The sequence below is a fragment of the Caloenas nicobarica genome, chromosome Z, assembly GCF_036013445.1.
Source record: "Caloenas nicobarica isolate bCalNic1 chromosome Z, bCalNic1.hap1, whole genome shotgun sequence".
Lineage (NCBI taxonomy): Eukaryota > Metazoa > Chordata > Aves > Columbiformes > Columbidae > Caloenas > Caloenas nicobarica.
In genome coordinates this window covers 79,089,748-79,108,713 of record NC_088284.1, presented here as the reverse complement: position 1 = coordinate 79,108,713, position 18,966 = coordinate 79,089,748, and the positions used below count along the sequence as shown (strand labels likewise).

Here is an 18,966-nt window from a genome sequence, read left to right as displayed (position 1 = left end):
TCAGTCCAGTAACACAAACAGCAAGGGCAGCTGTGCTCCTTCACACTTTGTGCTATACTGTGTGCTTGGTGTAAATTGTGATTATTTGGCATCCCCAGGTAGAAAAAAGAATAGGAGAGGACATATATACACTAAAAGCTATTTTAAGAAAAAGACATTCTTGTCCACGTTCATAGAATCGGGACAAGAAATAAATGGAATAAGAAAAATTCAAGTTGGATTTCAATCAAACACCAAATAGCATTGTTGAATCTTCCCTATTGGAGCTTTTTAAAAAACGCATTCAGCAAATATTTGTCAGGAATGCTGTGGCTATGATGTAGTTGGTGTGTCTTGGGACAGAGACTTTTCCAGATCATTTGAAGCTGTGGTTTTCTCTGACACGGATCCACAAAGAGCATGTCTTCATTCTGGAAGTCATCTTCCCAGGCCGTTTCCATTAAAAGCATTTTGAACGTGACTAGAGATGTTGTCAATAACATTGATGGGATGGAGTACAGCACAAAATGTAGCAGGAACAATCACTTGAGGGAAAAATACTAAAAAAAAGTTATTTTTTCTGATTACAGCTTTGCAGATATGAGATTTTACCTGTACTCTTCTTTTTAAGCATAAGAATAACCATGCCTGGTCCGATGATAGTCAAATAGTCCTGACTTAGACAGTGATCTGAAGTGAATCCTCAATGAATGAGTATAAGAAAAAGGATGAGTTATGGTTCTCTCATTGTATTTTCCCAGCTTCCAGCAGCCTTCAGTTTAGGGAGCTCCTAAATCAGAATGTATATCTTCCTTTAACTTTATTCCTGTTGGATAGGTCACCTCTTCAACTATGTTGTATGTTGCAGTTCCCCAAATGTTAATCCCTATGCCTTTTGTGGGGAATTTACAATCCTATCCATTCTACTCCAAGAGTAGAATGAAGAAATCATAAAACAAGAACTAAGCAAATCAGTCCTGAATGACAACCCTCCATTTCAAACACAGCACTATATAGAAAAAGACCTAATCTGCTTTCAGTGTCTGAGCCTTTGTCTCCATATGTTCCTGTGCTCTGCTGAACGTATAAGTCTTTGCAGACTTGCTCAGTGTAGAAAATCCCTCTGGATGACCATCAGAGGAATCTGAATCCCAGTCTGGGTACTGCAAGGCCAGTGTGGGAAAATGCTTACAGGCAGAGGGCTAAAGTCTCCGTGTCAAGGAACAAGAAGAAATGGGAGGCTGAAGCACAGATTACATGCTGGGGAGTTTATTCATGTACCAGCATTAATTACTGCAATACCAGAGGTCATCTGTAATCCCATTGAGGAATGGTGAAGTTGGCAACTGGGGACTATTGTGTCACTAAAATCATGATAGAGTCCGCTGACGCCTTTAGTAGGAAGGGAAGCTATGTCTCCCAGTGACCTCTCTGCCAAAGCATTTTACATAATATTTGTAAAGAAGAGAAGATTTTATCGTTATCGTGTCATGGTTGTGAAAAAAAAAGGCCTACAGGAGCAACGTTTCGTACATTGCATATGGATAGGCACTTCAATAGCAGACTGCTAAATGATTGTCTCTATCAATTGAACCAGCTCCTATAAAAACAAATTTAGCGTTAGCTGAATAGAGCTCTCCTTGGCAGAACAAGCTGGACAAGAATGTGTGGATCGCAGGGGGAACAAGAAGAAGAAATAGGAGGCTGAAGCCTAGATTGCATGTTGGAGGGCTTATGTATGTATCAGCATTAATTATTGCAATATCAGAGGTCATCTGTAGTTCCATTGTCAGAGTTTGTGTTCGGCACAATTACCGTGCTATGCTAAGTACAGCCACAGCAACCTCATTCCAGAAAATGAGGTGCTTGGAGAAAGACAGGATTGCAGATGTCTAAAGCAGATTTGTTTTCTGCATGCCTTCAATTTTGCATCTGTTTGTTTTGATGATGTTAGCTAGAGACAAACCAAGAGAGGAAATGAAAGCTATATATTCATGCTGCAAATCAGGCATGTTTCATCGTCAATAATAAGAAATCTTTTTCTTCTATTTGCAGAGGCATAATCCTCACATTTTCAAGCAATTTTTAGAACATTTGGAGATTTTGCTTAATTTGTGGGCTGACATAAATGTAGAAGTCCCAATTAGATATACTCAAGTAACATGTTTCCCCATTGCTTTCTGCTTATTATATCCTACTGTAGTAATTCTTTATCTTAAAATGGTTTGTCCTTCCCCTATTAGAGGAGGAATATGTTACATATTTCCCTATTCTAATTTAATTGTGAAGAGTTATCAATGTAAGAGACAGTAAGCTATCTGTCGTCTTCTTCTCTTTCCTTTTGCACAGATATTTTTGTTCAGCTGGAGGGATTTATTGTTGTAAGAGATAAGGGTGGAAAGAAGTACTCATATTTTGCCTAAGGAGATATATGATCCCCATACACTTTTCTACAAGTGAAATCTGGACTAATGATCATTTGCTTTGTGATGCAAAATGGTACATAACATTTCAGATCTAGTTAAGTTTGAGATTGTAAAAGAAGTTTTATAACCATGCCATCTTCACGTGAGTTGGTGGGGATTCTTAGAACTGAAAACATGTAAATGAATTCTTTACTTTTTCTGTGTTGCTGATTTTTCCCATCCTTCATTGGATCCATTCCCAGTCATGTAGCTTATTGGCACACCTTTGCAACTTTTCATCTTCATGGAAAATGGGGCATTGTGGGCATAGGTTTGTGTCTGATAAAAGCAAGATAAGTATCAATAGGGTTTCATTTAGTGCATACCAATTGTCACCGTAGGATTAAAACCAGTATTGCTTGATTTAGTATTTTGCTGTATAATGACACTGAAATAACAGCTCCAGATGACAAAACCTTCCTTGTGAATCTGTATCATGAACCTGTCAAGCAGATTTTTAATTGCTGGTTTTGGTTTTTTTTGGTTTTTTTTTTACTTTCTTGCATCAGGCTGATTGCCATATCCCAGTGTGTCAGCATTAACTAATACAAATGGTTTTCTGTTTAATGACTGATGTTGACCAGACTGAATTGTACAGTCACTGTAGTGATATTACTCCCTTGGAGACGGCAGTTTACCAAGCTGGCATGACTTTTTCGAATGAACCATGGATTTAATAGAAGCAGATGTATAACAACAAAATATAGTACATCTTCTACTTGTTCTGCAAAATACGTATCCCAGTTTTATTTAAAAGACAAACAGTCTCCAAAATCTACATTTGCTTATTTCGTTCATTGCTAGTAATCCATGGCATACCATAGCCATTAAACACTAAAGAAAAAAAAAAAAAAAGATATCTTAACTTGATGGAAAGTATTTTTTGTGTCTCAAATTGAATATCTTGCACAGCTGCCAGTCTCTAACCAGCCCTTTACTAATATAAGATGTTTGGTGGAACCAGTGGTAGATCATTCAGCTGAGGCTTTTCAAGAAAAGTAAATTTATTAGGACTTTAGAGAGTAATAGCCCCATTAGAGCTTTTGTAAGGAGAATGTATGATTCACAAATCTATTGGATTATTTGGAAGAAATTAATGAGCATATGGCTAAGGGAAGTCCATTAACTGTGCAGTATTTGACTATCCAACAATGTGTTCAACTATTTCCTTTCAACTGATAAAAGTAAATGGAAAGGTTTTCTTGTAGAATAATGTCCAATTAAAAGTAAAGAACAAAAGGATGGGTAAATCTGCCGTTTTAAAAGTGGAAGGAGATTACTCAGAGGGTCCTAACAAATCTTCTGCTGAAGTCCAGACTGTTTGATAAATGAGAAAAACAGCAAAATGTTCTGATAATTTAAGAAATGTACCTGGCGATACTAAAATGGACTGAAGAGTGTAAAAAATATTTTTAAATAAAGATTGACCTGGCTATGCAACAGAAGGTTAAATACAATGTGGTGAAGTTCAAGGTAAGACTGCTAAAAACAAAAAACCCTCACGATGCACATGGAGTTATCTTAAATCTCAGGAAGAGATAGTCCTGGGTGAGCTTCCTCAAGGCCCATCTGCCAGGCCTGTTCCTAGGAAATTGCTCAATTCATCAGAACTGCTATGATCAGACTAAGATTGCATTGCAAATTCTGTCAGGTGGACCTGCAAGCAGGTCTCAAGCAGGATTGAGCTTTAGCTTAATCCAAGCTTCCCATCTCATGAATTACGTCCTTCAGGGCAGTGAAAAAAGAAGATCTTCTAAAGACAGATCTCAATGGCGTGTACATATATTATGTTGTAAGGATAATATCATTTAGAAATCATCATCCAGTCTCATATGTGCTACGCATCTCATGTCATTATGCTTGAACTGAACACCAAAGTAGAAACTATCCTTAATGTTGTAGTTTTAGGAGTGGTAAATTTTGTGTTTAAATCACATTGAAAAACTGACAAACATGACAACCAAGACTGGAACTGCAAGTAAAATAAGAAGCCTGTACAATGAAATACATATTCCCAAAGGTAAAGATTTGCTTTGCATTTCAGGAATAATCCTCCTAAAGCTAAGGTAGATACATCTGACCATATATGGTCATTACTGACAGACGTAAGTGTGGTACTTGGTAATTTAACTGCCTTCAATGAAGAAAGGAAAATTCACCTTTTTCCTGCAAGGAAGTCACATGTATTTCAAATACCATTTGAAATTCAAAAACCATTCAAATACCATACCTTAAACAGAGGCTCATAAGCAAAAAAAAATGGACATCCACATCCCTTCCAAGTCTGCCAAAGCTGGGATATTTATAGGAGATCAAGGATCATCAAATACATGTTCTTTTTGTGAAAATTATCATCTACTGACGCCAAATACCATTATCTGGACCTCACTCAAAACTGGCCTTGACACACAGTGGGACCCTGACCTCATGCACACATTTTTCCCATTAGGTCACTGAATAACGCTAGCGGGGCTGGCAGGTGTCTTCGTCCCTGTTCTCACCATGAAAGGAGTATATATATATATATATATATATATACACAAAATATAGCTATATGTTATTATATTAAAACACCTGCCATGCCTCCACTCCTCCATTTTCAGCTCCTCTTGGAAACCTCTCTTCTGTTTGCTCACATCTTTCTTTTTAAATACTTATCAATCTATACCAGCTGTTAGGAGCAGTTAATTTCATGATAAGATGGAATCAGTCCTGTATGTACATGTGTGAGTATGTGAGTTACACACACATACAGACAAACTTGTGTGCACTTTCTTGTTATGAAACATCAATGATATTTTAATAAGTAAATGTAAGAAACTTTTGAAAATATGCAGTTTTCTTAGTAAAGTAGAGTAGTATACCTCTGGCTTGCAAGCAGATATGGCCGTTTATACACCAAAGGAATTTATTCTGATTAGATGAGAAGATTTCATAAACAGAGCTGAGATTTGAACAGGTCTTTCAATCTGTAAGTAACACATGATAACACAATGAAAAATAACATTTTTCCAACATACGTGGGTTTTTTAGTACATCCTGTATTGTGACTGCCTATGCTGTTGACAAATAATTTGTTTTCTTCTGGCACTACTACGCAGCTGGCACAGCAGCAAGAGAGATCCATGTTTTGTTATATTTTGTGCATCATGATCGGAGTTATTGGTCAAGTGCTGAATGCTCTGCCTTTATTGTTGGGTGCTACATTACACAGAACTGTAGAACTAGAGCTTTAGATTCTAGCTGAGTTTCGTGGATAGTTAAAAACGTGGATGAAATCATCAGATGTTGCAAGTCAGTTAGTTTCAATGGGGCCAGGATTTCATTTAGAATCATAGAATCATTTAAACGTATCTTTAAAGTAAATCACTTTTTACATTTAAGAAGTAACACACTTGAACCCCAGCTGTGTGGGGGTTTTAGTTTCTTTTTCAGTGCACAAGCATATGCTTGTCCATGGCCCTTGCTCCATAAACAACTTAAAACTGAAATTTTGTTTGTATTTGTCTCCATTATCAGTGACACACAATACCCAGGGATTGTATCGCAATGACTCCCAGCACTGTCTCTCTGCCTCAGCTTCTGCTTAAAGAAGCAAATTGCACTGGTCACTTTTTATTTTCTGTGTCTTTAAGTTAATGAGGAATTAAATTATTGGTGACTTTGTGCCCGTGTGGTGTAAGGTTTTCATAGCAGTACCATTTCAGAGTTCACCCTCTGGTACTGCTTAAGGTGAAACACTGCCAGGCTTCTGAGGAAACCTAAAGTGTAAGTAAATGTCTGCTCTATCCTGTTGTGTTCAAAATTGCTGAATGGCAGTTGACCTACAAAGCAGATCTTTTTGGCAGCTGAGCAAGATCAGCTGCTACAGTATTTCCTGTTCTCTTCATACTCTGCATCAAAATTGGGCTGAGAAAAAATAATTTCAAAGTGGTTGGGGGTATTCAATAGAATTCAAAAGACTGCCAATCATTTATATATAATAAATTTTCAAGTTTTTCTCTGTTTGTATTGCTCATAATAATTTGATGCACTTGTTCCTGTACCCAAATGGAGTACCTTCAGAAAACAATGTATACAGAAATGTCTTGACTTTTAAAAAAGATTACATCTACAAGTATTTCAGGTGAATAAATTGATGATGAATGTCACACATAAAATTATGAACATTTGAACATTACAGTTAAATATATTCTTTGTGGTTTGCTTATTAGATGTAAAAGACCTTTAACTATTTTTAATGTAACTGAACAATATAATTGTCTAGTTTCATATTTCTGAAGATAACTCCAATAACAATAGATAGCATATTGGCTAAATGCTAACCTCTATTGCAAGAGCAGCAACATGCTACTTTGCAGTAATTACAGAATTTTAAATTTGCATTTAGCAACTATTTCAATATTTGCATCTGAGGATAATTTTCTTTCATCGTATCTATAAAGACAAACTCGCAACTCTTCAGATAGTATGAACAAAAAGAAATCGAAAGCTTAAACTGTTTCATTAATTTTGCAATGCGAATAGTTACTTACGAGCAATATTTTTGTACTTTTTTATTTCTGAAAAAAAAATATGCTACTCAAGTGTTTTAAATCTCTTGTAATAACATATTTGACACAACATTTTGGATCTATTTGCATGCTATTTGCAATTACAGCCACTTAGGACTCAGAAGATTCGATCATTTCAGTTGCATTAATTTATTTTCTTGTTTCCATTCGCAGGATGCTCTGGCCCACTAGGGATAGAAGGAGGAATTGTGTCAAACCAACAAATTACTGCGTCATCCACTCATCGAGCTCTTTTTGGACTCCAGAAATGGTACCCATACTATGCACGACTTAATAAGAAGGGTCTTGTGAATGCTTGGACTGCTGCAGAAAATGACAGATGGCCATGGATTCAGGTAACAGATGGAGCTGAGGAGGAAAAAAAATCTCCTTGACTCAGTTGCCAGAGTCACTTAAGAAACTGATAAAGACAAGTGGTAAACTAACAGCTAGGTTCTTATTCACTCTCAGAAGTGTAACCTAGACTAAAGGAGACTATTTAGTGGCAAAACAGTAATAATCTTGACTTTTTAAAAGGCACAAATTTTAAAAAAAAAAAAAGTATGCATATGTTCCATCGTGTCTCTAAACCGTGGAAGCAAATTTGTAAAGACTCTTTCCAATGAAGTTGTTTTCCACATATGTTACACTTGTTCATTAGGTGCTTAGAAGCATTTTACAGCAGTATCTCATGGTGGAGATACTTTGACACATGCGGCCTTCCTTGGGCATCATTCTAGAGTGCTTTAATGTGATTTTGGCTGTACCAGAGCCTGCAGGAATATTTTGTCCTCCCTGCTCAGCTGCCCTGGCCATACAGGTTAAGCATTGTGTTCATATGTTGGAAGTAACAAGAACTTTTTTAATTAAAATTAAAATAGCTTTTAGTTCAACCACATCCATGGGGCTGAAAATACACATTTATTTTTTCATTTCCACTCAAGGATGTTATTGCTAGAATGATTCAAATCGCAGTGCCCTCTTTTGTGGACTGGATTTCTTTGTACCCAGCAAATGACTTCAATAAAAGTCAGGAAGCTGTAGCTCTTTACATTTATGGTCTTCTCTTTTCATGATATGTGAATTGGGCTAAGCTTTAGCATTTTCAGCTGTCAATAAGGTGATGTTAGATATGTATGGGACAACCTGTTGTACTGATCAGTGCAGTCAATATGTGAAGACGGTTCTTCCCTCCCAGTGAACCCACCAGAGGAGTAGCAAAAGATGGTACTTGAGCATCTTGTCTACCAGCGCTAAGTTGAACCATCTGTATGTCCCTTGGGTGTGTCAGACACAGTCTTCTTGAAGTTACCTTCATGTACATGGCATAATTTTTGTTCATATTCAAGTTTTTGTACTGACTACCATTTGTGATTTTTCTGAGCAGTTGCCATCTGTTTGGGGAAAAAGTGAGCAGGTTTACCTGTTCATTTTTCTTGTCTGGAAAGCAGGCACAAAGCGCTGTTTGATAAAGTTTTCTGAAACTGGTGTGGTGAGGGTGCTGGATTTTGTCAGTTCTGAAAAATGAAGCCAATGTTGCTGTTTGTTATTCACTGCAGAGTGAAAACACAAAGGCCCTTCAATGCATCTTAAGTCAGTTTTCTTCCATAAACAGCAGAGGGGTTAGGTAGTCTGTAAAATTTACACATTGAAAAAGAGCTGGCAAGAATAATGCTAAGGGACTTGGGCAGAATTATTTTCACAGGAGTAGGAAACTAATGCAACTTTAATGGATAAAGAGAAAGTCTGTGTTACAGTACCTTTTGGGCTGCATTAAAGTGTGAGCTTTATTAAATGAGCTGGAGAAAAAGATCAAAATCATTTAGCACTGGCCCCCTAGATGTGTCTTTACCAGGAGATGAACTGGATGGGGATGGATAATGGTCTGTTGCTTCCACGTTTGTGCTTGTCAAAGCCACCACCCGCTATGGTGGCAGCTGTGCCCAGACCAGAGGTAATTCTGCCTTGGACTTTGCTCCCAGGGAAGTCTTCCCTTTGCTCTTACCTGGAAGGAAGGTCAAACAAACGGAGGAAAAGTGTCTACAAATCTCAGCCCAAGGTACCATGTTTGAACAATTTTTCTTTTTTGGAGTTAGTGACCTAGGTAATGCAAAATCCCATGCAGGTTATTCTGTAATTTTGGCAGCCACAGTATGTAAGGACTTTTCTAGAAGCTAATTAAGTGATATGATTAATGTGTACTAAACACCTAGCATTCCCTTCTTTTTCTTCTCATTTTTCTTTGAAAATAAAGTTTGGTCTATAATTTTCACAAAACTTTCCAAGTATTCTATTTCTCTTTTTAGTTCAGACTAAAAATAAAAATACTCTGTAATTTAAAACCAGAAGTTTTAATCTTGAGAGAACTTTCTTTTTTTTTTTTTCCTTTTCTGAAGACTTTTCTCCTTAAAACACCTGGGAACAGAAAATCTAAATGTGTCGGGGAGATGATACTTGTAGAGAAAAACTGCTTTTTAGTCTTCTGCAGAAACCCTGATTTGATTTGGCAAGGATACAGACCTCCACAAACTCACACTTTATGCACTGCATAGCAGTTCTTTACATCAGTGTACTGCCTTGTTCTTCAAGCATGAAATGCACTCTTGAGACAGACACTGCCTGACCCTTATATGGGTGAACAGTTTCTGTTGAGAGGAGAAGCAGAAATCTCATATCTTATTTTTGCACCGCTCCTATAACGGCCAAGGAGATACTTCATGAGCATTTGTAGAAGGTTACAAAAAGTCAGCCCACTCTGATTTGTGCCAAGTTTCTGTCTACCTTCCTTCTGGTCTTGTCAGAAAAATCCTCCCTGTAACAATAGCCTACTCTTAGTTGTTAGTTCTGTTATTGTATCACCAGCTTCTTCCCGCATCCTAATTCGTGGGATCTGTATATGGGACCTTTTCCATTCTGGTCTGAGTGACAAAGCAGCTGGTCCAGAAGATGGCTCCTGAAAAACACTGTGAATGTTTGGCAGAGATTAAGTGGAAAGTTACAAAGCCAGAAACACCATTTTTAGGAAATGTAAATTAACATTCTGCGAAGTGAACCTTGAGCAGTAGCCTGTTATCCTCTTATAGTTTCTAATGCTAGATAAATTCTAAAGGAAGCTGTGTGTAATGAGCAAAATCCTCCAAAGTATAAGTACATACAGGCCTGTAGCTATTTTTTCCATGTTCCATCATTATCAATTTTCTTTGTCATTTAATTTCTTTATTTATATGCAGCTTGGCAAACGAAAGGTTTGAGTGCTTTGCTTATAACTCACTTGTAATGAGTCTAGAGTTTTTTTGTCTAATCTTTCAGGTGTCTGACACATATGAACTAATTAGTATGCAATTTCATTTTCCTGCATTCTCCCAATGAACTGAAAATTGAAATTGCCGTTTTAAATTTACACTCTCAGCATGTAATTAGTAATGGCACTACAATGCTTGTAATTGGCTCATGATTTAAAGGGTCAGTGACCATGTTTTTGAAGGCAAATTAAAGTCAGAGTAAGTCATATCTCCATTTTAAATTTCTGCTGACCTCTATGTCTCCTTGTAGGTTGACTATGATAAAATAGCACGTGCTTACCACTTTATTAGTGACACTACCTTTTGATGTTTCCAAATGCAATGAGGAAAAAATCCCACGCTTCTATTTTTCATTAATTGTTCGAGATATAACCCAAATGGTCACTTTGCCTGTTCTGTTAACCAGCCTTTAATGTCAAAACTTTTTTTAAGAAAGCACTGATTTCTCTTTTCCCTTTATTTTTTTTGTCCTTTACATTCATGGCTGCAAAATAATCCGTTTCTTTTTATTCTTATTCCACTGTCTCTCTTACTCCATCGCTACTGCTTTCTTACACATATCTATATTATTCTATTCATTATACATTTTCTTAGAGCAGTATGAATCAGAGTATAGATGATCATAGGCAGGACAGTTGTTTCTATTCTCTCTGTTCCGTATCCAAAGCCATAATTGCTGTTAAAGTTTAACACAGGACTTTCTAAATGTTACTCCTCTCTAGTGATTTCTAACCTAGGGATTCATGCCTATACCCTGACATTTCTTCTCTCCCAGTTTCACAACCCAAACCTAATATTTCTTAACTCATTTTGCACCTATTCATGGCTGTTTTCCCTTTCTTCTATAAAATATTGTCCTTTTTTTATATCGCTACAGTTACTATTCCTGTAATACACAAAGACCTCAGCAGTGGTGAATATACCAAAAATGCAGAAACTGGAATGTCATAAAGAAAACTGTAAGATGAGATTTGGTATAATTAGCAATGTAAGGACTAGTCTACAGTACCAAAATCCTAAGTCATGCAATTAAAATGTGTAAGTAACTAGCAGAAAGATGTTCTCTCAGGGATGAGAGAGCAAGGTAGCTGAATATTGTCCCGTAAGATAATAGTCTTGCTTCTTTAGACTTTCAGAGTAGATATGGTCTTTTTGTTCTACAAATAATGCAAGTCCTCAGTCCATAGATGAACCTTCCTAAAAGTTAATTTTCCCGACAACAGTAAGAATTATACTACTTACATCAAGAAGCCTGGAGTGGAGAAGGAGCTCACAGCTGAACTTCAGTGGTTCCTACCACTGCATCACAGAGCGGGCTGGGCTGGGACCCCTAAGAATATCAACCTCAGAAATACATGACAGTCTTAGAACAAAGCAAGAAGGTGGGTAAAGACATAGAAGAGGTATAGGGTAAGTGGTATCAGATTTAAGGCTAGACAGCAGTGAAGTCTGGTAGGAAGTTATCAGGCAGCAGACATGGGTACAGTTGGCAAAAGTGATGTTTCATGTCAGAAAGGGTCAGGGATAGTTTTAGTTAAGCAAAGGATGGGCTAAATTTGATTTTCTTGTCCTGGCTGTAGCCAGTCAAAAAAGAAGGAGAAGAAAAGATCAATGCCTGCTGGTTCCCATTCAATAGTTGCTGTTGCACCATGACCGAGATATTACATCTAAGAACAAGAGATTCCTTAATTTCTGCCCATCTCCTGATTGTGATTGTGAAGAGGATCCCTGTGAGGAAAGTACCTGATGATGCAATAATATGAGTGGTATACAAGGGACTACCAGCTCTTTTTAAAGTGCTCTATGGTCTTTTAGCTATGGAATTTTTACGAGGCCAGTATTAACCCACAGCCACCAAGAGCAGATTTGGGCATACATTACATCTGAAGAATATAAACTAATTACTAAGTATCATACCACTGAGTGGGAACTATGATTGAACAGCTGAATTGCTGCTGTAGACTGTTGTATATACACGTAAGTTATTAAAGAGAAAAAAAAAAAGCTATTTTGTTATCCCTCATTAAAGTATTAGGAAGCATTCATACAGAGACATCAGTATGGTTACCAATTGGCTGTTAAATAAAATATTCAAATATTTAATTTTATTATTGCAAAACAGCTAGACTGCTTGACTTGGTTGCAGAATCAAGAAATGGGAAATAAAGTTGTTCAGGTTGAATAGTTAGCTTTTCCCCCTAGTTCTTATTTCACACAAATTGTCCAAAATATTTCTTTAGGTTTTTTTCCTCTTCAAATAATGCATCTTTTTGCATCAATTTTTATATTTTTATTCTTTTTTGGATCAATTTTTGAATGTCAAATGTCATTTCAAAATGGAAAATCTAGAATTCTTGTTTAGAATATATGAAAAGAGCATTCTAATTCTAACATTTTTCTAATTTCTTCTCTAAATGGCTTTTCTGATGCTATACGCCTAAGTAAAGATGAAACTCCATATTTTGAGATAGAAGAGTTTGATTAAAAAGGTGCCCAACTCCTAACTGGTAGTTTGAATATATTAGCCTAAATTCTAGACTAAATTAAAATACATTTGGTTTATTTACTTCTACCTTCTCAGTACATGTGTTTTAAATACTACTTTTTTATTTTTTAGTAACTGCGCAGTTCTAAAAAAACCTCTTCATTATATTTCTTAAAAGTATGAGCAGGTACGCTTCCTTTAGAGACCTGTGAGGGAAAGGAATCTACCCCAGCAGATTCAGGGTAAAATTTTCCAAGGCCCTCATATATTATAATTTAGAATTTTAAGGTCAACTAAGTCCGCTTAGACCCACAAAAATATAGTTCTTACAAAGCTTGTTCCCACAGCAGAAATCAGAGTGATGAATTAGGGACCAATACATTGGGCATCCCATGAAATGCATGGAAATGTCCAGTGCAGGGCCGGCGTGCTGAATGGCTGATCAGCGTGTTCATCCAGAGAAAAAGGAGCACAAAAGTCTTCCTTAAGTATTGCCCATGCACCGCATTCACTGAAAATATATCTGAGGACTAAGTAGTGTATTGATGTGTTCTTGGGTATGATGTAGTAAGGTGGTTTAAATTCAGTGGGGTAAGACAAGAATTGTGCAGCACAATGACTAGGATACTTGTTTAAGACAATCTAAATTCTAGTTTCTACTCCAGCAGACATGTTGATTCTTTATTTAGCAATTACGGAGAATGTGTTTTGGTTGCTTTTTCTATCTAAATATATTGGAATATTGTATCTGGAAGGTAGAACCTATGTTTTTATTTGTGGCTTAATTTGTTTTTTACACAAGTGTCTCCCACACAACCTGTGGTTTCAACCCCATCTCTGGTTCTCAGCTTCACATTTTGGGGCCTTGCAGTCCCTAATACTGGCCTAGTTAGTTGTGTGTCTGTGAATCTTACAAACCTAATCATAACTATTCTGACACACAAAAAGTGTACTTGTAATAAAGACTTTCTAAGTTCCATAATTCTTATCTGCAAGCAGGAATCAATAAAGTGTTGGGGTTTTTTTCTCCACGAAATACAGGGAAAAGAATTACCAGCTTCCACATCAAGAACTTCCAAAGAGCAAGTATACACCAGGTGACAGCTATTTGCTAATAAAATGTTAAAACCCAAAATACACAGAGGTCTTGCAGAACACTCATTCAAACATCTGTTAGTAAGAGCTCTAAGCAAACTACCATCTGTCAAACCATTCATTTTGTCAAAGTTCATTTCCTCATTCATGAGTACTGTTGTATCAGCTTCCAAAAATACCTGTCATCATAGATTAAATATTTAATATTACTTAATATAGCTCCCAGTTTAGTATAATGTGACCAAGTGAACCTTAAAAAATACAATCTCAGAGCCATCATGTAAGGTGACTCAAACCATATAGGAAGACTTAATCTGCTGAATTAAATGCTGAAAAAACTATTAAAGTTCTGCATTTCTTTTGTCAGTAATCCAAAACTTTACTTAATGTCATGGGAGGATTTCCTCGGGGGTGGTTGAAAAGTGGTAGTAAGTACATGAAAGCCCTTGTCAGGAAAGAACAGAAGCTAATAAACAAAATGCAGTTGAATTCTCTCAAAACTATCCCATGTAGGACCTTCACACTGCAGGAATCAGAAGACGTAATCAGCTGATGAAAGTCTGCCATAAGTTCTCTGGCTTCAGTGAACTCAATATCAATGTCTGCTGGCTACAGATTTCCTTCAACAACTATATATTTAGTTTACAGGTAAAAATATAATTTATGCACTCAAAACAGACAAGAAAATAGAAGGACTGGGAGCCTATTTGTTAGTTTAATCAACCAGATACTCCCTTGTGTCCCATAACTTAGTGTCTATTTGATATCATCTTATACTTCCTAGTTTCATTCCTTGTAGACACAAACACCCACACACAGACATATTCAAACAACTTTTGATTGAGGTTTCAGATACACAAAAGCAGTCAGTTCAGAGTTAGCATCCCCATGGCAACAGAAACTTGATGCTTTTATAAACACTATCCATAACATGCTCTGTCAGCCTGCGTGCCAGCTTTCCTTAATTACTCTATATAATATGGCTGAACGACTGAAGCAACAGTACTTTTAAATGCATTGTTTCATGCATCTATAGCACCACCTATTTTGATTTAATGCTTTTTCACGTTTATCATCCTATATTAAAAGTAATCAAACCAGCAAGTGGTGACACACTGAAATGAGCAAATTTGTGTCCATCTGGTTTCTCGTATCAATCATATGTTGCATGTGGAGGTGCCCCAGCACTTACGTGTCGGCTCACCGACTGTAATGGAGTGATGGATGGGCATCACAGTCCTCCTTTGGGGAGGACAGCATCTAATTCTGTAAAATGATACTGTGCCGATGTGCAATAGTCAAACAACTTGTATTTTGTGTTGTAAACATGCTCTTTCAAAACCAGGAAAGCTAATGTTCCTCACTTGTAGTTACTCTCGTGCAAGGCTTGACTTCCAGAAAAAAAAAAAACTGTTTCAAGTTATTTCATTACAACTAAGATTCAGGAAATAAAGTTCAAGAAAATGTAAAATTACATGCCAATATATTAAGATTTTTTGTTATGGTAGAGAGGCATGCATATACACTTACCTCTGTGTTGTTGGCCCCAGAGCCGTATATGCTGAGTTCATATATGTGTAGGTAGGTAACATAAGTGCAGAGCAGTCTGCAGGGTGTAAATATACGCAAAGCCTTGGTACAGCTCTCGCTGTAGAAAAGCACTCATACAGTTCCTGGCTGCACCTCTATATTTCTCTGTGATTTTACAGCTGGTGGGGAAAAATTGCTGTTTTATACAGGCTGTTGGAAGTACAGGAGGTAAACAGCACCATGACAGTACAGCAGAAAACAAGGGCTACAGTAAATTCACACTCCTTGACCTCCTCTGGAAATGATGATGTGTGCGTGTCATCTCAAAGACTTTTTAATTTCAGTCGAACATCAATTCTGTGGACTGAAAAACAGAGTGTATTTTACTCTTGCACTCTTAAAACCTTCTTATTCCGTGAGTGGTTAAGATAAAGAGACATAGTTCAAGTCTTGAGTCGTTCAATGAGACTTTTCAGATTTTGAGGGCTTTTTCTATGTCTACTGCAAAATCAAGCAACTTTTAATGTTTTTAATCTAATCTATTGCATGTCAGCTTTTGCAGAGGAAAAAGTATTTTGGGGAAAAATGCAGAGATAATTAAAATGATTGTCTCACAGAAGTGTAACTTTCTAACGTTTATATATCAACTTTTTTTGTCTATTGGTTAATTTCAAGAGATAATGAAAAATATATTGTGAGTGTATTTGTTGTGATTCAACCAAGATTCAGCCAATTTCTTTCGGTTCAGGCAGGATTAATCGTTAGAGTCGCCTTTTCATTTTCTGTAGTAGCATTTGTGGGTGAAGAAATCATTTGAGTGGTAAAGTCTTTTCATCAGTTACAAAGCCATCTGTCCCCTATGTGCTTACTAATCTACTTCTTTACTCCACTTGTGTCCGTCTAAAACCTTGGCCTCTCTCCCTACACAACCAGTCTCATAGCAACCAACAGATTATTTTCCAAGATGACAATATATGGGAGGGATTGCTTTCACATACTCATATTTTCCAATTTGTCTTTCTCCCACAAATTTTGTTATGAAGTGAACACAGTCTAACAGTTGCTGTAACTATCAGCAGCATTACCGGATCAGTCAGAAGTCCTAGTTACAGCTGGAATTTCAACATGCTTTAGGTTCTGTATAATCTGACAACTAAAAAGACTCTGCGCTAACTAGACAAGGCATTTTCAGATGGGAAGAGCAAAAGGATGGTATGGTTGGCATGATAGGCAGCATAAAGCCAGCTATGGCTGCCAGACTCATTGAAATATAAAGTTTTAAGTACATATATGACGATTAAGATTATCTTTATCAAGGAAGAAAGGGGGTAAATGTGTATTTTATGAACTGTGTTTCATTACTGTTCTGCATGTTATTACTGACTGAGGAAGGGTTGCTAAAGTGTGGTAGCATGAGAAGTGGCTGCTCACAAGGAGTCTGCAAACACAGATCTACTGTGTCGCTTGTTCCTTGTGGACTCCTTGCAGAAAATCTAGACCTGGTTTGAACTGTGGGATTTTCAGCATCTCTCAAGGCTGACATAGCCAAGATTGCACAGGAAAGGAAATCTGACCATTGCACAGCCCATTACCATCCTGTCCTGTGCAATTACATTTTCGGTCAACTCTTGCCCTTCCTTGGCAGTCATAATAAGTTTAATTTCTATAGACAAGCTGCATAAAAGTGTAGTAAACTATGGTTAAGAAGTGGTCCCCGCACAGGTTGTTTGTGCACCATTTGATAGCACTATTAGTACTTACTGGTTTTATTCTGGTGGAAGAAATAAGTAGCTCTAGTTGTCGTTAAAATTGTGTTGTGTTAAAATAAGCTGGGAATGTGCAATGATCACAACACCGTAGTAGGGATATCACAGTGCCAGGGAAGTCTAACCTCCTGCATGTTTGAGTTTTTCCTTTAGCTTCCATCTTTCAATGGATGGGCTTAATTCCATGTTCAGCTTTAATATTCAAAGATAATGAAGATAATTCCTTTATCTGGGCAACACATATAATTTTCTAGCACATTTCTTTCTTGCTTAACATTTCTTGGTCTGAGAAGATACATAGGACCTAGACAAAGCCCACTGTAGTCAGAGTGGGAATTCATCCCAGTTGTCCTTGTTGTGTGTCAGGGCAGGTCTGGGTAACTCTGATAACTCTGGTTGTCAGAATTTTTACTAACAAAGTGCTTTCAAAACAAAAGGAAAAAATGCGATAGAAAGTACCTTTGATATTTGCAATGGGCACATTAAGAATCTTTCCTGAATATGTTTTCACGGTGATTTTAGTATTCTATCTTTTGAATTTATTTCTTTTCTCTAAATAAAAGGGTCTTCATGTAGGATTAAAAGAAAAGTGCATGTTTGTTTCTGTGACCTGTCCTATCTTCTAACCTCTACAAGCTATTGATCAAAGCTATTTTACAAGTGGAAATAGATATAGATATTTTCTGTGACATTTTTATTTACTCATTCTTTGACTGGTACTTTAAGAAGTGTTCTAGACATTTTGGGGAAGTTCTTTCTGGGAGGTATTAGCATGCCAAAGACAGGAAGAGTATTCACAAGTTCAAGGTGTATAAAGGAATTGATAGTAGCAGTGAACAACTTTAGTAGTTTTTAGCTAACCTTAAATTGCAAGTAGTTAATAGCCATTCGATCAATACTTTGTAAGTGGGATGAAATGTTACAGAGCTACAAACCTCTGTGAGATTGATAATGGGTCTTTTCTTGAGATGACAGTCTAAACATGCCAGTATTTTAATGCTTCATATCATGCAGTTAATGGCATTCATAACAACGACATCTGGGACTAAAATAATGACTTAATAATAAGAAGAAACAGACCAAGCAAGTTTTTTGTCTGCCTAAACATGTAAACTCACTGAGACATAAAGTGAAAGCTCTCAACAAAAACCAAATGGAGTGCTTTTTGGTAATATTCATAATATATGCTCCTCCATACTAGTATTACATGGGCCAAATGATCCCTGTATTTATGTTTTTCATACAAGCAGAGTTTAACCTATATTCTGATCTTTTCACAGAAAGACAAATTAAATTATTGGGTCAATTTGTGTCCCTGATTCAGCATGCCTAACTTGAAGGATATCAGTAGCCTAGCTGAAGATAGCAAAGGTGATGAGTTGCTTTTACATGGTTGGCTGGGGCTAAGCTGTGAGTACAGGGAAGACATGAGAGATGTTTGTTGTTACTGTAAGGTATGATAGACTGGCGAGGCACTCTGGAAACAACAGTATTGGGAGGGTGAGATTGCAGAGGATTTAGTAGCAAAGTTATGAAGAGGCTTTGCTGGATCTGCATCCATGCGAGTGAAACAAAAAGGGCCTGAGATTAGAAATAACTGAGTATTTAATTGGTTTATCTGCAAGGTACAATCCCACAATCATGTTAGGAGTTATTATTTGTAAAGTGACCTGCAGCAAATGAACATGTTAGTTCTTCTGGACTATCAGTTATAAGATAAAATATGTTGGCGTTTCTCCACGTAATAAACCTCCTTCCAGAACAGCAGCAACAGCTGGAGTGCTCCTGTGG

The 18,966-nt window shown here is 36.9% G+C and overlaps 1 protein-coding gene across 2 annotated transcripts in view; it reads left to right on the top strand.

Annotated features, from left to right (window-relative positions):
* The window catches only part of EDIL3 (EGF like repeats and discoidin domains 3), a 259,148-nt gene that overhangs the window by 174,310 nt on the left and 65,872 nt on the right, over positions 1-18,966 (top strand). For both annotated transcript variants that reach the window (XM_065656136.1, XM_065656135.1), the window contains one exon: positions 7,172-7,353. In XM_065656136.1, the coding sequence (XP_065512208.1) occupies positions 7,172-7,353 (182 nt within the window). The remainder of the gene's footprint in view (positions 1-7,171; positions 7,354-18,966) is intronic.